Here is a 16083-nt window from a genome sequence, read left to right on the forward strand (position 1 = left end):
TGCATTACGATTACCTCCTCATCTCCGTCCAATCTAGACTTCAACCACTCTGCTGGATGCACTGCTTCGGACCTGACTCGCCCTCCAATCCCTACGTCTCTGCTTCATGACATCTCCAATCTCCTCCCAGCGGGCATTCGACAATTCCGCATCTCTCTTCTTCGTCTTCTTGACTTTCGTCGGTGTCAGAGCTGCAGCTTGCTCAAGCAGTTCTTGCACTAATGCATCCGCATCGGAAGTCTCCATGACTTCATCCCGTCGTACTCGAGTCGGAGAACCGAAGTCTACGGCTTGAGTTCTACGGTGACGGGGTTTTGCGGGTGCGACATGCTGTGAGCTGCTAGAAGTTGGGCGCATCGAAGTGGCGTATTCGAGTCCATGTGCGTAGGCCGCAGCAGGGTTGCTTCGCTTCACGAGATCTCGTTTGGCTTGAATCGGTGCCCAAGTCAACTCCGGATGCTGTTTTCGTTCCTTGTCGCTGGATGACGGGAAAGGATTGGATGGTGGAGGAGGGTGTGTTAGGGTGCGGGCTTTGAGGAGGGAAGATGTAGTGTGCCCGTGAGGATCGGAGAGTGTCACGGCTGGGATCAGCATCATTGAGCCTGCTGCAGAGGTGGAGGCCGAGGAGTAGAGGTCGCGTTTGCGGAGGTGCCGGGCCTGGATGGGAGCCCAGGAGAGTTCTAGCATGTCTTCCTCTTGCGATCGTTTGGAGAGGGTTGATGGAGGGTCTTTTTCGTGGGCTGCGGCTTGGGCTTTCTGGTTCCAGTAGTCGATTAAAGAGCCGAATTCGAACTGCCTTCTGGATTTTGCTGAGCGAAAGTTCTCTGTTGTTGAGTCTGATGAAGGACTCTTGATAGATCCCGTAGATTCGCGATGGGGATAGGGCATCGCGCTAGCGAGTGCTCCAAAAGCGAGCATGGTTAGAGATGAACAACGCATCTTTGCTCGATGACTTTTTCTCTCTGATTTCGGTCTCACGTCCGTGTCCGTCGAGTAGCAGTACAGCCTTGAAATAGCTCCTCTCGATCGTTCGTCTTGCCTTTCTCGGCGTAGTGCAGACTTGACTCGACGACGATGAAGGTGAGTTGCGAGGAGGAACGAACTGTGAGTTCCCTGAAGGAACGAGCGTTGAAGCTACGGCGAACGGGAAGGACGATTTGGCTCGAGGTGGCGCGCTGAGTAGAGGAGGGAAGAGAGAAGTGGATGGAGTGTCTGGGAAGTGCAGCATATCTACTGCCTGGCTTGTGGAGGCTGGTGGTGTCTCGGGGATGCGAAATGATGCCTTGGGATGCAGTGAGGAGGCTGGAAGACTGCAATGCGTGTTGAGCACAGCTGACTATGACCATGTGGAGGGGCTGGAAATGATGTTCTCGGCCAGTACTGTTGTGCGCGATCGTTGGTATAGACGGATCGGCGGTTGGGTGGGCGTTGACAACGGCGGCGAGGAATTTGAACAGTTTACCAATTTATCGGGGTGACGACAAATATACCTAGCAACTCGGTGCCTGTATTCGAGCGTATCAACTTGTGTGGGTAACACTACACGTACGTTTAGGCGGCTATGAGGCAGAAGGCGGAATCCATCCCTTTGACGTTGCCAAGCCCGTTATAGGTGAATCTTGCTCCGCCAGCCATAGCCAGCCGATGGACCCGAATGTCGTTTCTTTGCAGTGCCCGCTCCTTGGGCGGCCCGGAATTCTGGTTATGCCAGTCCCTCCAGCCTCCGGGGACATGCAAGGGTGTCATGCCGGTGTGCACATCGATCAAGTGGCTGATAGCCGGTAAACTTGATGGACAAATGCTCGGCTTCGGAAAGTCGCTGCCGATTGCCTGTTGCATGCAGCGTCTGCTTCAAGCATCGGTGCGCCAGATAGCTTGTATCAATATCGACTCTTGTTCCTGTGACACCATCCAGCCAACGATTATACAGCACCTCGATACCTGCCCGACGAATACGTGCTGAAGCTTTTGCGCGAATGAGTGTTGGAAACCGCTGCTGGCGATATCAGGTCAACTGTAATTGTACATTAATATGATCACACTTTCACGCTATAGGTGAACGCCTTCCTGTCCAATGCATAATGCGGTATCCCCGCGTGCCCGAGAAGCTTTCGAAATACCACCCTACTCCATGCCATCAGTTCTGTCGCTCTAGTTCTTCGCAGGTTTACGTCCGACCATGAGGTACATGGGCGTAAACAGCTTTTCACGGCCACCAGCGACCAGGCAATCAGCAGCCAACGCGAGCGAGTCAGCAGTCTTCTGCGTGCCACGAGGGGCCATGCCAACCATCTCCAAGGCACCCACAAATCTGTGCACGATGCCACGTCCAAGGTGTGTCATTCGCACGAGAGTTGGAAAATCCCAGATGCTCTGCATGTACTTGAGCTCACCCGAAAGTGGCCAGTACCATGGGAACTCGTCCGGTCTGTCTGCCAGATCCTCGTTCAACTCCAACTCGAATCCGGCTGCCTTCATAGCCTTGAGGGCAACCTCAATCTTCTCCATATTTGAGATACCATCTCCTTGCTCAATTCCTAGTCGAATCTCACGGTGACGTGGGTTATCGTTGTCGTATGCATCGGTCATCAACCATTCGTATACACCAAACACACCACCTGGCTTCAGGACGCGGAAAATCTCGCTGTAAATGCCCTCCAGTGAAGGAGCGTGCACGGTAGCCTCAATGGCGTAGACAGCGTCGAATGTGTTGTCCTCGAAGGACATTTGCATGAAGTCGCCCTTGACGTAGTTCAACTTGTGATCCAAACCCTCCTTCTTCGCGTACTGCGTTGCTCGCTCAATCTGGTAGTCATTGTTGTTCAACCCTGTGATGTTTGCACCGGAGAACTTGCAGATCTCACGGGCAGGTCCACCGACACCACAGCCCACATCCAAGACCTTCTGGTTCTCCTGGAGACCCATCTTGAGGGCGAGGTAGTGCTCATGGCGAGCGATGGCCTGTCTGAAGGGCTCGCCTTTGGAGAAGCGGCAGAAGTGGAATGACTGCGACCAGCCATATTCGTAGAGATCGGTTGCGAGGTTGTAGTAGTGACGGGTCAAGGTGGCATATTCGTCTCGGCGGGCTTTGCGAATCTCCTCCGTTTCTTCAGCAGAGGCCTTGTTGTCCCAATGCTTGAAGTACTCGTCGACAGCAGCCTTCTGAGCGTCCTTGTTCTTGCCCATGGCTGCGATCAGGCCACCTCGACCCTCGCCAGTCTTGCCATGCAGTGCCTGCTTGAACTGGGCATCACGCTCCTTGTCCTCCTTCTCGAGTTGTGTTGGTCCGGCCATTGTGTTTGTTGTTGAACGTACAATTGATCGAAGAGTAGAAGTGGGTAAGGAGGGACAGACAGAGGCGCGGAGAGTGAACAGTAATACGTGGACTGCCAATGGCCAAATCTTACGATGTGCCGTCGCTCAACAAAAATGTCGAACCATTTACTCCAGGGGTCCAGCAGGCGCGCTTGCCTCCTACCAGGTTGCCAGGAACAGGCAAGCGCGGTAGATCGGATCTCGGTCAGGTACGACGAAGCATCACGTGGCGATAGCAGAGATAAGGAACGCGACTTGATTTCGGATTTGCGAGCACAGTTGACAGCACCGTCACTCACCACCGCTATCACCTCCACCGCACTGCACTGCCCGTTGCCTCAAGCCTCTGCATAACTTTTGAATTTGCACGAACAACTTCTCAACTCAATTGCGAACCACCGCATAGTACGAGGCAGTGACTGCCAACATGCCGCCTCAGGTCAGTCCAGTCGCCCACCTTTCCTGCAGCACGCATACTAATATTGCACAGATCAAGCAAGATCTCAACCGGTCCGGATGGGAGACCACCGATTTGCCCTCCGTCTGCGAGAAATGCCTTTCCGACAATCCTTACGTGCAGATGCTTAAAGAGGACTATGGCGAGGCGTGCAAACTCTGCACGCGACCCTTCACCGTTTTCCGCTGGAAGGCCGACCGTACCGCTCGCCAAAAACGAACAGGCATCTGTCTCACATGTGCGCGACTGAAGAACTGCTGTCAGTGTTGTATGCTGGATTTGAGCTTCGGACTCCCCATCACGATTCGAGATGCCGCATTGAAAATGGTGGCGCCTGGACCACAGTCCGAGATCAACCGCGAATATTTTGCGCAAAATCACGAAAAGGAGATTGAAGAAGGTAGAGGGTTGGAGGGATATAGCAAGACGGAGGAGAAGGGCCGCGAACTGTTGCGACGACTGGCCAACAGTGAGCCGTATTACAAAAAGCAGCGAAGGCTGGAAGCGGAGGAGCAAGAGGAAGGAGGACAGAAGTTGCTGGAAGGGAGCGAAGGGCACAAAGCTGGTCCGATCAGGACGCAAGATCCAAAGGGCAAATCTGCATATGGCTCAGCGTACGGACCACCAGCCTCCCGAGGTGGAAGCGCGTCACGAGGTGGGAGAGGTGGTGCACGCGGCGGGAAAGGATTTCCCTCCGGAGCTGCTCTGCCGATCAAGCCGCAGGACATTGCGCCTCCAGCGGACAAGAATATCACAAGTCTGTTTGTCACTGGAGTTGAGGACGATCTGCCCGAGCATGCCATTCGGGAACACTTCTCACAACACGGCGCGCTCCGATCCCTGGTCTGCAGTCATCGCTCACATTGCGCTTTTGTGAATTACATGGATCGTGAAGGAGCGGAGAGGGCTGCCATGGCATTTCAAGGGAGAGCGGTTGTCAAAGGCGTCCCGCTGCGAGTGCAATGGGGCAAGCCGAAGCCGCTGGACAACATGGATCGCGATCAGAGGATGGAGAATGCTAGGGCTGGTAGGCGAACAGATGCTGGAGCTAAGGCGATTGCTGGCCCACCTGGTCAGAGGACTATTGCAGGTTCTGCTGCGAATGCACAAGCAGGCGATGATCTCGACAGCCTCGCAGCTGTCGCTCCACCACCGGGGCAAGGCGATGTGGAATATGCCGCGCTTGCTGGCGAATGATCCGACTGCTTCAATCTTCCAATTTTCACGATTAATCCGAGCGAGGCGTCTGGCGTAGAGACCTAGTCAATTCCGGCCCGGCTGGGTGTCCGGTGCAGCCTTCTAAGCATAACTTTAGCATCAATATCATTCCTTGACGAGCAATGGCAACTGTCATTCCGAAAAGTTTAAAAGATCTCGGTTGTAAAGAACTGGCGTCGCCGACTCGCTGTCGAAGGGATTCACAGGTATTTGCAAGACTTTATCGCGTTGTCCGTCGTGAAAGACACTCACTCGCCCCTCAGAATGCAGTGGAGCACTATTGTCTTCCTTCCAGCCCCCCAGGTTCACCTGCCTTCGAAGCCAACTCTATCGAACCCATCTCATCGTCTTGCGATCGCGCATGTGTCGACTTCGGTCCCAGCCCCTTCTTGGTATGATCGATCGAATCTTGCATCACGGCGTAGCTGAACCCTACCGCAGCCCACCCCAGCCAAGCGAACACTACCGCCGCAACACATCGCGAATTCTCCCGATAACAAAGTGGCGTCCCTCCATCCTTTCTATACTGGGCCAGCAACTGCTGTCCGTACCCGAGATTCACGCCCGCTGGACCTCTGAAGTATCCGCAATGGTCTAATGTGATCATTGAAAGCGTGGCAGTGGTTGCACTGGAAAACGCTAATGCTAGGGTTGAACAGATCCGCCAGCTAAGGAGCACTGCTCGGGACTCTTTGCGCTCGGGCCAGAAAAGGTCTAAGAAGAAGGCCGCGCCGAAAATCACCGCGACCAAGATTCCGGAGAAGACATTGAAGGATGCGGCTCCAATGTAGTCATTGTTGAAGATGTAAACTTGCGGATCCAGTCTTGCGACGAGTTTCTGGCTGTTAACGTAGTCTGAAAGATACGTTAGCTAGGGATTACTAGATGTGTTGGAGGAGCGAGGTATCATACCTGAAAGGGCGGCTGTTCCGAGTGATTCTGAGACTGTGCAGAGGATCATAGCGCACTGATATCCGATGAACTTTCTCCGGCGATGGTGGTACTCGTTGTTCCACATGTTGGAACATTTGAATTTGCTCCATTGGACTTCTTTGTGATCGAGGCCCCAGATAACAGGTGCCATGCTGAGTGCTGTTTAATGAAGATCTTGATGGCAATTGTTTCCAGAAACAATGATGAGATGGTCGTGATTGATGAACTGTACAACAACAAACCAGAAGAACGTCGAGGGAGAGTTGGAAAGTAGCACAGTTGGAAACAGCTTGCGACTTCACCGCAAGTGCAAGTCTGACCGGATCATGCTCACCTGCCCGATTGGAACAACATTCTGCGTTGGTAGGCGTACACTCGCCCGGTCCTGCCAGCTTGTGCTGATCTTGCCAACCACAAGTAAGAAGTGCGTCAGTGTCTCCTCTCCAACAGCACCGGAGTGGCCTTCTCTCCTCGTACGCATCGAGCGACGATTGCCATCTCGTGCATCGACACGTCGACTGAGAGAGGGAAAGAGCACCCGATCTGCTGGTAAGGTGCTCCACGGATGCGTGAGTTCACTATCGCGTCCTGGGTACAAGTGAGTGGTATACAGCTCGGATGTCAGATTTGTGACAGGGTGTGCGTGCATAATAAGAGGCGAAGCTTCGTCGCCACGAAGCTTGGGAAGAGGCAGCCAGGTCAGCAGTGCACAGTGAGAAAATAACGCCTTAGCTTTGCGCCAAGCACGTCATTCCGAGACTCATCCGAGCGGCAAGTGAACAAGCATCTTCTTGTGACGACACCTGCAAGATGAACATCTTCACTTCTGCATCTTTGGCCATGAACAACAGACACAGCAGAGCATCTGGAGATCTGGAGATGAATGCACAGGATTTGAGGATGGCATACTTAGTATCGACTCGATGACATGGGGTGGAACGAGTGGCACCGAAGGCAAAAGAATGGCGCTACCGTCGCTATATACATCGAGGAGCCATGGTCCGATCTTGACCAGAACCGGATCGTCTAGGGTACACTGAGGAATGGACACACTATACCAGCTTGTGGTTGATGAAGCAGATGCCAGATTTGTGCCGCGTCACATCTCTTGTCCTGTCGCTGCCCCATCGAATACGCCCAGGCCCTTCACCCGCATGCGACACTAGCCCGCAGTGCTGCAAAGTCTCTCGGTATAGGATCAGTCAAGCTTCTTTGTCTTGCGCGCATGCCATTTGGTGTTCTGAAGGCACTTTGTGACCCCGGAGCTGGCGAGTTGTTGGGTGGGATTGGAGCATTGTCAATTGTCGTCTGGCTACGATGTGCCTTGATAGGTGAAGGCAAGACCGCACCGGCCTGTGCCAGCACAGGACTGCCGGCTTCGCTTCTGGCAGTCTTCATCGACTCGAGCTGCACCAGAGTGTGGGCATGCATTATTCGCTGATATCCTGGTATAGTCCCGCGATTCAGCTGCGATTGCATGTAGGCATGCATGATCCGACGATACTCGTCAACGCCTTGTCGGGTCTGCTCAACTGGCGCCTGTGCTCGAACCGGTACGTTATTGCTGAATTCGAAGACCATGCTGGAGACTGGGACCGATTTCCGGGGGATCTGCTCGTATGCCATAGGTACTGGGTGCGTTGCTCTTCTGCGAGGTTGTTGTAGGTTGTGCACGAAGCGGGTTCAAGCTTGAGCGAACTGAGCGCCGGCGATGCCCAAATCAACACAAATCAGCACCAGCACTGGGATTTCACTGCGCATACACGCCTCAGCGGCGAACATGGAGGGCACGCATCAAGGTTCACGACGTCAGTATGCCAGCCTATGGTACGTCAAACCATCCACGACTGTGGCAAAAGCTTTGTGTGGGCTAGCCGTGCCACTGTATCGGGCTTCAGAGTGACGACGTGAGGTCTGCCCGCCCCCGCAAACGGGTGTCCATGATGAACAAAGACAGCGAAGTCACAATGGCCAACACTGCGCGATGCCAAGACAAGATTAGGAGAGGGCCTTGCCGCATTCCTGGCCCATTTCGTCCAAGACTCCATTCCACGGGCACTCCCGCTGGTTCCATCACTGCTGTGCTCGAGCGCTCGCTGCAAACATGTGTTGTGCTACCCAGCAGTATGGCGTCGGCGCTTGACAGTGAAGACAGCATCTCTGTTACCAGAGATCTCTTGCGTCACTTGCTACTGGAATGTGTGCACGCAGTGTTCGCCGCGATCTCAATACGAGATCGGAAGGTTAAGTACGACAGCGCTCATGATATGATCCAAGATCCGATTCTCTGCATCTCACACTGCCACTGTTGCCTTTACTGTGAAGAGGAATACTGACAGCGAGCTTATCATCAATATCGCAAGGTACTTACGCTCTTTACGTCAAGATGGCTATGCGATACGTAGCTGCATTGCTTCCCGCACTCGCATTCGCTTTGCCACAGCAGTCTTTGGACGACAGTGAGTACTTTTAAGAACTTGGCGAGGTAGCCGCTGACTCTCTCTGCAGTCCCTCCTTGCGCCTTTCCACCGCTCCTCACTGCCCTCTCGGGCACATCTTGCGACCAGACCGACATCGCATGCATTTGCGCCCAGAAGGATATCATCCCCACGATCACTACAAATGTCGTAGCAGCTTGCCCAGGGACACTCACCGCGGACGATGTCACTGGGTTCATCGCGGACCTCTGCGGTTCGACCACTCCTAGCCCAGAGTCATCCTCTTCTGTGGCAGAGAGCGTAACAAGTGCTGCTTCGTCTGCTACTACCGCCGCTGCCATGACAAGTACAACTGGGGTCATCACGACTGATGGAAGCCCACTGATCACGACGACTGCCAATGCCTCATCGACGGCGGCTTCAACAACTGTTCCCAGCAGCGCGACATCGTCAGCAGGGAACGCAACGACAACGCCAAGCGACGGATCAGCAGATGGCCTGAAGTCGAGCCTAATGGCTGCTGCGGTGGCTTTGGTTGGGCTGACGTGGGTATTTGCTGAGCTGTAGTGAGTGCACAGGTACAATGGCTGTCGATAAAATCCATAGGGACTAATGTGTAATGCAATACATCCGATGCGATCCTCATGTAGCCTGTGCACTATCGACTTCAACGGTGTTAAAAACTTTTGTCATTGAGTACAAGCCAGATATCGTCCTGAGATATTTGGCCTCCGACTATACGGCTCTACCTTCGAAGCACTGCATTCTATCTTTTTGTATTAACCTGATTTGTAGCTCATCCGCCATCTGCTCCGGTCCCTGATCGCGGCTTCCACGTCATCCCTTCGCGGTTTCACTTGTAGTACTGCTCTGGTTTGATCGTGGCGTCCGTGGCCGGGGGACTCTCGCGATTGGTCGCAAACTTTTGGAGAACTTCGAGAAGGAATCCCTGGCACTCGAGCAGGTGCCTTTCGGCATGTCGTCCTTCGCCACTGGTGTCGAACCAAGACTTTTTCGAGTACAAGAAGTAGGTGTCCACACAGAGTCGTCTCAGAGGCGAAGCTGTGTGAGTGCCCTGGAATATGGTCTTCACTGCGCTACGATCGAGGCAGTAGGCATCAACAGTGCCGTCGTCCGCATCGGTGACTTTGAGATCCGAGAGTTCTACGATCTTGTCGATGCAACGATTACAGATTTCGTCATCTTGAATTTTCTCGCCGAAGATGTACAAATGCACGAGCTGGTCGTATTGCTCCTCAACGTCCTTGCTATTCCACTGCTTGTGATCTTTATCCGTATATGCGCCGAGTCGTTTGGTGTAGAGCCATTCGATGTATATGCCGACGGTGTTGGGGTCATCCTCTGGCAGGCCGATCTTGCGCTCTTGTCCTTCCTTCACTGCGTCAGTAGTTCAACTTCCTGCTTCGCTGCAAGTGTTGGTCTTGAGGATGAAGGACAACGTGTGGCGCACCTTCCATTGCTTGTCCATGGCGGCCGCAAAGAAGCCGCCACGTTCCTTCAAGAGTGCCTCGTGTATGGTGAAGGTTTCGACATGGTCGCCCGTGCCTACTTTAATGGTGACAGTGTCATTGCCGAATCTGCTCGAGCGTCAGTCAAGCTGATTGCGGTTGTGCTCGTTCAGAACCACTGACCGACGGGCCTTCTTCGCGGGAGGCTCGCTCATATTTGTGCCCATGTATCGCGGCGATATGCGTTGTTGGCAGTGTGCTGAAGTTTCCAAGCTTGAAGGAGTCAGAATGAATCTGGCGTCCGATTCTGTTCTCGGAAGAGAAGTAGGTTGAATACAGTGGAGCAAACGCCAAGGTTCGAAAGTGAAGTGGGAAAACGCGCGAGGTGAAATCTGAAGTGAGTAAATTTTGAAACTAATCAGAGTGGAAAGGGTAAATGAAGCTACAGCGGAAAGACAAAAGTTCAAGACGTCGTCGCTATTTAAGTGACACGCTGCACTTGCTGCTCTGCTTCCATCGAAAGCGCCAGCCGACATGCGTGTCTCAGGCAAGTTTGACTCAACGGTCTTGTGTACTAAGCCGAGCGAAGTGGCAGGAATGTCATCATTGCTCTGGAGAAAACTCATCCTTCTTTTTGCCTTGAACACACTTTTCATCCCCATTAGCACTTTCCCCATCCTTGCGAACCCCTCTATAAAACTCCTCCCGCCTCTCATACAACCTCCCCTGAACAAGCGAATCATCCGGATCACCCGCCAACACATCCATCAAAAACTCCAGACACTTCGCGAAGCCCTTCCTCTGCTCTTCATCCAACCACTCGTTCTTATTCGCATTAACATACGTCTGAGCCATGAGCCGTCGAAGCGGAGAAGTAGGCATAGTCCTTGCATAAACAGCAGCGATGACCAGTCCCGAAGGTGCATAATAGAAGCCAGCGTCAGGATTAGGCGAATCCAAAGCTTCAGTGAAAGTATCTATCATAGCGTTGGCGAAAGCATCGTCAAGATACTTCTCTGCGAAGAGGTACAGCTTCGCGATGAGCCAATATTCCTCTTGAGTGGCGTATTCGATTGATTTGTGGCTGGGATCTGGGTGCATTGTGAAGATTTTGCCGCTATAGAGCCATCTGCCTCCTTCTCAGGCCTTTCGGAGAAGGTACGTGCCAACCCACCTTCGACCTTCCACCTTCCTTCCTTACTACCCCCGCACACCTTTTCCGACAGGCGTCGTCACCCCAGAACGTCGAATACCCAGCCACGACTTACGAGACAAACGCGACGCATGCCGGTCTGAGAAGGAGACAGAGAGCCATTCCACGTATGTAGCCACGATGTCGGTTTCATCCTCGGGCAGGGGGAAATTGTTCTCCTGGCCTTCCTTCAGGATGTCAGCTCCGTGATGGAATGCCATCGTGGGGCTAGTAGTGGGCTTGATTGCCTGGTTGTATGCCAGGTCAAAAGCAGGGGGCAATACTTACTTTCCAGCCTCTCTTGAGCGCGGCAGTGAAGAACCCGCCTCGATCTTCCAGGCACGATTTGTGAACACGAATAGTATTATCCATGTCGTTGTCCTCACCGATATTGAGGGCGACGATGTCGCTCATCACTATAACACAAAATGAGCATTTCAATTGCCAACCTAAGATCAAATATCAGATACCTGCGCTTCTTCCTTGGTGGTTCGTCAGCCATGATCTTTGCAACGGAGAGGCTTCCGCTACGGTATTCTGATCGAATAGTACTGTCTCCGAGAGGCAGTCGAAATCGAAAGACTATGAGATTTGAGATTTGGAAAGCTGAGTGCAGTGTGCAAGTATGATTTCTGACAGTGCCAGTCACTAGCGGCTTTCCTACCCATACTTTGCGGGAGGTGGCATCGACTTTAGATTGGCGCTAGTGCACGCTATGGAGATTTTTTGAGTGAACTTGTGGTTGAGCTTGGCGCAGACACCACAAATTAGATGTAACACTTGTGGTTAACAGTTTAGCTGTACATATTTACACGGTAGGCTGAATTCTGGTAGCTTTCAATTTCATTCCTACAGATCTGTCATTATGCAGCGACCTGCGAAGCCGAATGGGCTGCATCGACGCCAAACTTGCGTTCGCCAGCATGATCTGCAGACCTTCACTTGAGTGCTTCAAGGAGCACCCATCCTTGTTCTCATGCGCGCCAATCTCTCTGTATCCAGCCACATGCCATCTGCTGCTGACTAGCCGCTGGCCTGTGACTGCTGGTAGGCAGAGCTCTTCATGACAAGCTTTCAATCATGTCCAGAAGCGTAATGTCTCACTTGCATTTGAAATAGCTCTCGACGGCGTTCTCGGGTAATACTGTAGAGCAGGCAGTACGCATCGAAAACTGGACTCGGATAAGGTCGACGAGGAATTCGCGTGGGAAATACTTCTCTTTCGCGTCGGAGAAAACTTCCTTCTTTCCGTGGCTGCAGAAGTAGTCGGCTAGAAATTTTCGAATCGGCGACGTATCTGTCGTACCGGCATACGCCGTGCTCACGGAACGAGGAGACGGCATGTAGCAGTAACCATCTGCAAGTTTCGTCTTACATAGCTCTGCCCAGGCTTTCAAGGCACAGTCGCAGAATTTGTCGTCAATCAGCTTTTCGCCAAGCACATAGAGCTTAGCCTGAAGAGGATGTTCGTGCTCCACGTCAGCCCGAGTGAACTCGTCTAGAGGCTTCTCATCCTTTGAGGCTATCTTGCCAGTAAAGAGCCAGCCTGCATAGACTGCAAAGACTTCCGGGTCATCGTCAGGAAGAGCAATCTTCTTCTCTTGGCCTTCTTTCCACTGACGATCCAGAGCTGCCTCAAAGAACTTGGAGTTCTCCTTGAGGAGGAAGTCATGGATCATAAACTCCTCCCCATTATCTCCGCCGACGGTGATGGTGATGATGTTGTTCATGATTCTGTGTCATTATTTAGCAATAGGCAGATATAGGAGAGCTCGTAGACTTACCTGCGCTTCTTAGCGGCGCGCATTTCGTCACCCATGATTGTTGTCTGTCGGTCGCCGCAGCGAATTGCGATGGGAGAGTTCGAGTACTGCGCTGTTGGCCGCGAGGTGGGTTCAAGCTGATGATGTGTCCCGATGGGGGTGGAAGATGACTTGCGGCTTGTGTATGTGTTGTAAAGACTCCGATGTAGGTGTATCATGCGGTAGAGGTGATGGATGATACGAAACTTGTATGCAAGATGGATGCAAGTTCAAAGATCCAGCGAGTGAAGTTCGCTTGGCCGAGTGAACGTCCACATGCAACTACGATCACGTGCAGATTCCGGGCAGCCGAAGTGAACGGCCCGTGCAATGAGTGAATGTCCTGTGAGAAAAGTGAGCTGGTGTGCTCCTTGAACAGGCTTCTATCAAAAGGTACATGAGAGATTGAGAACATTTGAGCTTACAATAGGTTACATTGCATCGATGCGCAGTCTTTACATTGTGAAGGTACTGTACACTATGTGATACTCCTGCGGATGGAAATGCCTATTCTCTTGTCAGAAGTGAGCGCTGTGATCAGCTGCTGCGACAACAACTTGCATAAACAAAGGGATCCCTTGACAAAGTTCTTGCAATATCGCGAGGTGTGCTCACCTCACCCACTGATCGAATGGCCTTCCTCGCTGTTATGCCGGCCGAATACCTGTGCCGTGTTCGTGCTCTCATGTTCATGCTACGCCCAGCTTCAGTTTGCTACTCGCGGTCTCCTCACCATGTCGCTGACCGGGCTGTAAAGTCTGCTCAGTGTTAGCGCCGCATCTTCCTCTTAACCAGCTCAAGCAGAAACTCAGCACAATATTCGGCCGAGCGCGGCTGCTCAAACCAATTCTTCCTGCCGTGTGCCCAGCACTCGTCGACCAGCCACGTAAAGGTCGGCCAGAAGTAGATGCTCTAGGGTAACGTCGTACGATGTAAGCTCTTCTGTTGGCTTGCCTGTGCCAGAAGTGATTTTGCCCTGCAAAAGCCACTCGGTATAGACACCGAAAGCTTCGGGTTTGTCTTCCGGTAAGTCGACCTTCTTCTCCTGGCCCTCTCTCCACTCTTCCTTTAGTGCAGTCTGGAAAAATTTCGAGCTTTGCTTCAGCAGAAAGTCGTGCACCAAGAAGACCTCGGCATCGTCGCCTGTACCCACTGTGACAGTGAAAACGTTGTTCATGGTCCGTCGCCTCTGGGCAACCCGTACTTGATCCGTCATTGTGGGTGTTCGGTGTGCCGATGTATCGGCGGAAGGTGTTGATCGTGCGATTGGTTGTAGAGCCGTTGTGATATTTGAGTTCATGTTGCCGTGTGAGTCTATCGGGTGGAAAATGCGTCCTGGAGGGTCCTTAAATCTGTCGGGTGAGGAAGAAAGCTGGTATCCCAGAAAGTGAATCGCTAACAAAGTCATTGTGCAAAACAAAGGGCGGACACAAGAATTTGGACAACGATCGGGGCCAATAATGTGCAGACAAGCTCAATGGCCGTGGACGAGCAAATACGCTTACTGAACCTCGTGGTGGAGGAGCAGCTCTTGCATCAAGCCGCATGCTCTGGTATGTCTATATCACAAGCGTAAGCAGTGCCTCTCTAGCTGTGCGCATCTCGCAGCACGAAATTCCAAACCCAATTCTGTTACATCCGTGCGTCTTGGGCACCTTCTGGTGAACGCCAGTCCCATTTTCCCATCGTAAAGTCATGAATTCTGGAGGCAAGGACGCTAATCCTGCCCAGCTAATGCAAACCGCAAAACACCAGATGCTCATTCTGGTTTGTCGTGAGCAGGCACGCTGTCCTTCTCACCATAGTTGCCCCAGATCCAATTGCTCCAGCCTGGCGTACCCTTGGCTGGCCGATCGTGTGGCGCACCTTCTGGTCGCGCGCGGAAGTGGTCTGGGTCTGGCATGGCTTCGTAGCCAATTTCCTCGAACTCAGACTCTGAGCGAGATCGGTGCATGGCATCATCTCCCGGTGAGAGGTATGGCTTGCGTCCGGTAGGAGTGCGGGGCGCTCCAGATGCTGTTCGCGAACCCGATGCCCACGCTCCAGGCATGCCATCGGCTTCAGCATCGAATGCACGAAGCAGAGTGCTAAGTCGCTCGCGTTGCTCTCTAACATAATCTTCACGCTCGGCACCTGCCAGATGTGTTGGAATGAGGTTGCCAGATGCAGTGAGGTCGCGAGCCTGTCCGCCTTGAGAAGTGGAGTCTCCGTAAGCTTGTTGAAGTGCGCTGCCTAGCAAGCCGAGAAGCTCTGAAGTCCCCGAGCCTGACGGACCCGCTCGTGCCGATGGCAAAGCAAAACGGTTGAAGAGCTGTGTGGTGTAGCTGACATTGCGACTGACTGGCGGTGTTGGGCGTTTGGGCTCTTGTCCGAGAAACTGCACTCTGATATATTCTATGACCCTCTTGACTGCGTCCAGACCTGCCGATCGTGCCTTTTCATGTCCATCGCTGATCATGCGATCAATTTGTCGCTCATGCTCTTCCAAGAAAGGGTGGATGTAGGTTTGATAGATCCAGACGCAACCCTGCTGACCAGGGGCGACAAGGTAGAGATGCAGTCCCAAGCGGAGCCAGCTGTAGAATGGAACCCAGTAGAGGATGAAGTAGAATTGGTTCTCAACGAGGAGAAAGATGCTCAGCGTCGTCCAGTACATGAGCCATGGCGAGAGAACGCCGGGGTCGGAAGTGCGCAGGGCTTTGTAGGAGAAGAAGATGGGGAGGGCGATGGAGAACAAGGAGCTGTGCTGGAACATTAGCGAACAAGAAGAATATTGTAGAGACGATTGCCATACGTCAAGATGTCGGCTATGAAGCCGAACATGGCGAGAAAAGGAGGTCGGTCTGATATAGGCGGCCGGTTCGTGTGGTGGAGAATGAGGCGATGGGCGTTGCAACGAGCGAGGGGCCGTAAAGAAGAACAACAACCTTGATATAGGTAGGTTCTAAGCGTGTTGACAAGTTTTCGTAGTGGGTCAGACCAGCTGGAGGGTCGAGGGCCAGGCAGCGACTATACGAGGCCGCGATGCTGCCAAACGGACGACGATGGAGACGCAGTCGTACAGCTCTGCCTCCAGCTCCCGCCAGAGCAACGGACATGCGACCAGCGTCACCGGCCACAGCCCCGCCAGGCTGACTAAGTCCCGGCAAACGGCCCGTGCTCCGGCAGCACGGAAACTCTGTCGGCGCCCAACAAGTCGACCGACGGTGCGCGAGCGAGCTGTGTCGTCGGTGGAGTCGCCGTCGCTGCGAGTTTGCAG

General features: G+C 53.1%; 12 protein-coding genes across 12 annotated transcripts; 2 read left to right on the forward strand and 10 right to left on the reverse strand.

The window, feature by feature from the left end:
* Window positions 1-33: 33 nt before the first annotated feature.
* RHO25_003383 (uncharacterized protein) lies at window positions 34-918 on the reverse strand (the record flags this gene model as incomplete). Its single annotated transcript, XM_023598890.2, has 1 exon — window positions 34-918. One exon carries the CDS (start codon window positions 916-918, stop codon window positions 34-36), a length of 885 nt encoding a protein of 294 aa, XP_023456263.2.
* Window positions 919-2151: 1233 nt separating this feature from the next.
* ERG6 (Delta(24)-sterol C-methyltransferase) lies at window positions 2152-3294 on the reverse strand (the record flags this gene model as incomplete). Its single annotated transcript, XM_023598891.2, has 1 exon — window positions 2152-3294. One exon carries the CDS (start codon window positions 3292-3294, stop codon window positions 2152-2154), a length of 1143 nt encoding a protein of 380 aa, XP_023456262.1.
* A 448-nt stretch (window positions 3295-3742) lies between these two features.
* On the forward strand, window positions 3743-4969 carry RHO25_003385 (uncharacterized protein; the record flags this gene model as incomplete). The annotated part of the gene is made up of 2 exons (XM_023598892.2): window positions 3743-3754; window positions 3806-4969. The coding sequence occupies 2 exons, from the start codon at window positions 3743-3745 to the stop codon at window positions 4967-4969; spliced, it is 1176 nt and encodes a 391-aa protein (XP_023456313.1).
* Window positions 4970-5267: 298 nt separating this feature from the next.
* On the reverse strand, window positions 5268-6074 carry RHO25_003386 (uncharacterized protein; the record flags this gene model as incomplete). Its single annotated transcript, XM_023598893.2, has 2 exons — window positions 5268-5845; window positions 5903-6074. The coding sequence occupies 2 exons, from the start codon at window positions 6072-6074 to the stop codon at window positions 5268-5270; spliced, it is 750 nt and encodes a 249-aa protein (XP_023456264.1).
* A 995-nt stretch (window positions 6075-7069) lies between these two features.
* On the reverse strand, window positions 7070-7504 carry RHO25_003387 (uncharacterized protein; the record flags this gene model as incomplete). The annotated part of the gene is made up of 1 exon (XM_023598894.1): window positions 7070-7504. The coding sequence occupies one exon, from the start codon at window positions 7502-7504 to the stop codon at window positions 7070-7072; it is 435 nt and encodes a 144-aa protein (XP_023456189.1).
* An 805-nt stretch (window positions 7505-8309) lies between these two features.
* Window positions 8310-8928, forward strand: RHO25_003388 (uncharacterized protein; the record flags this gene model as incomplete). Its single annotated transcript, XM_023598895.1, has 2 exons — window positions 8310-8382; window positions 8432-8928. 2 exons carry the CDS (start codon window positions 8310-8312, stop codon window positions 8926-8928), a joined length of 570 nt encoding a protein of 189 aa, XP_023455490.1.
* A 286-nt stretch (window positions 8929-9214) lies between these two features.
* Window positions 9215-10057, reverse strand: RHO25_003389 (uncharacterized protein; the record flags this gene model as incomplete). The annotated part of the gene is made up of 3 exons (XM_023598896.1): window positions 9215-9754; window positions 9833-9959; window positions 10014-10057. The coding sequence occupies 3 exons, from the start codon at window positions 10055-10057 to the stop codon at window positions 9215-9217; spliced, it is 711 nt and encodes a 236-aa protein (XP_023455491.1).
* Window positions 10058-10433: 376 nt separating this feature from the next.
* RHO25_003390 (uncharacterized protein) lies at window positions 10434-10931 on the reverse strand (the record flags this gene model as incomplete). Its single annotated transcript, XM_065602392.1, has 1 exon — window positions 10434-10931. One exon carries the CDS (start codon window positions 10929-10931, stop codon window positions 10434-10436), a length of 498 nt encoding a protein of 165 aa, XP_065458464.1.
* A 99-nt stretch (window positions 10932-11030) lies between these two features.
* Window positions 11031-11436, reverse strand: RHO25_003391 (uncharacterized protein; the record flags this gene model as incomplete). Its single annotated transcript, XM_065602393.1, has 2 exons — window positions 11031-11270; window positions 11311-11436. The coding sequence occupies 2 exons, from the start codon at window positions 11434-11436 to the stop codon at window positions 11031-11033; spliced, it is 366 nt and encodes a 121-aa protein (XP_065458465.1).
* Window positions 11437-12122: 686 nt separating this feature from the next.
* Window positions 12123-13003, reverse strand: RHO25_003392 (uncharacterized protein; the record flags this gene model as incomplete). Its single annotated transcript, XM_023598897.2, has 2 exons — window positions 12123-12756; window positions 12807-13003. 2 exons carry the CDS (start codon window positions 13001-13003, stop codon window positions 12123-12125), a joined length of 831 nt encoding a protein of 276 aa, XP_023455492.1.
* A 659-nt stretch (window positions 13004-13662) lies between these two features.
* RHO25_003393 (uncharacterized protein) lies at window positions 13663-14040 on the reverse strand (the record flags this gene model as incomplete). Its single annotated transcript, XM_023598898.2, has 1 exon — window positions 13663-14040. One exon carries the CDS (start codon window positions 14038-14040, stop codon window positions 13663-13665), a length of 378 nt encoding a protein of 125 aa, XP_023456179.1.
* A 543-nt stretch (window positions 14041-14583) lies between these two features.
* On the reverse strand, window positions 14584-15647 carry RHO25_003394 (uncharacterized protein; the record flags this gene model as incomplete). Its single annotated transcript, XM_023598899.2, has 2 exons — window positions 14584-15565; window positions 15619-15647. The coding sequence occupies 2 exons, from the start codon at window positions 15645-15647 to the stop codon at window positions 14584-14586; spliced, it is 1011 nt and encodes a 336-aa protein (XP_023456185.1).
* Window positions 15648-16083: the final 436 nt, after the last annotated feature.

This window comes from Cercospora beticola, chromosome 2, assembly GCF_033473495.1.
Source record: "Cercospora beticola chromosome 2, complete sequence".
NCBI classification, from domain to species: Eukaryota; Fungi; Ascomycota; class Dothideomycetes; order Mycosphaerellales; family Mycosphaerellaceae; genus Cercospora; species Cercospora beticola.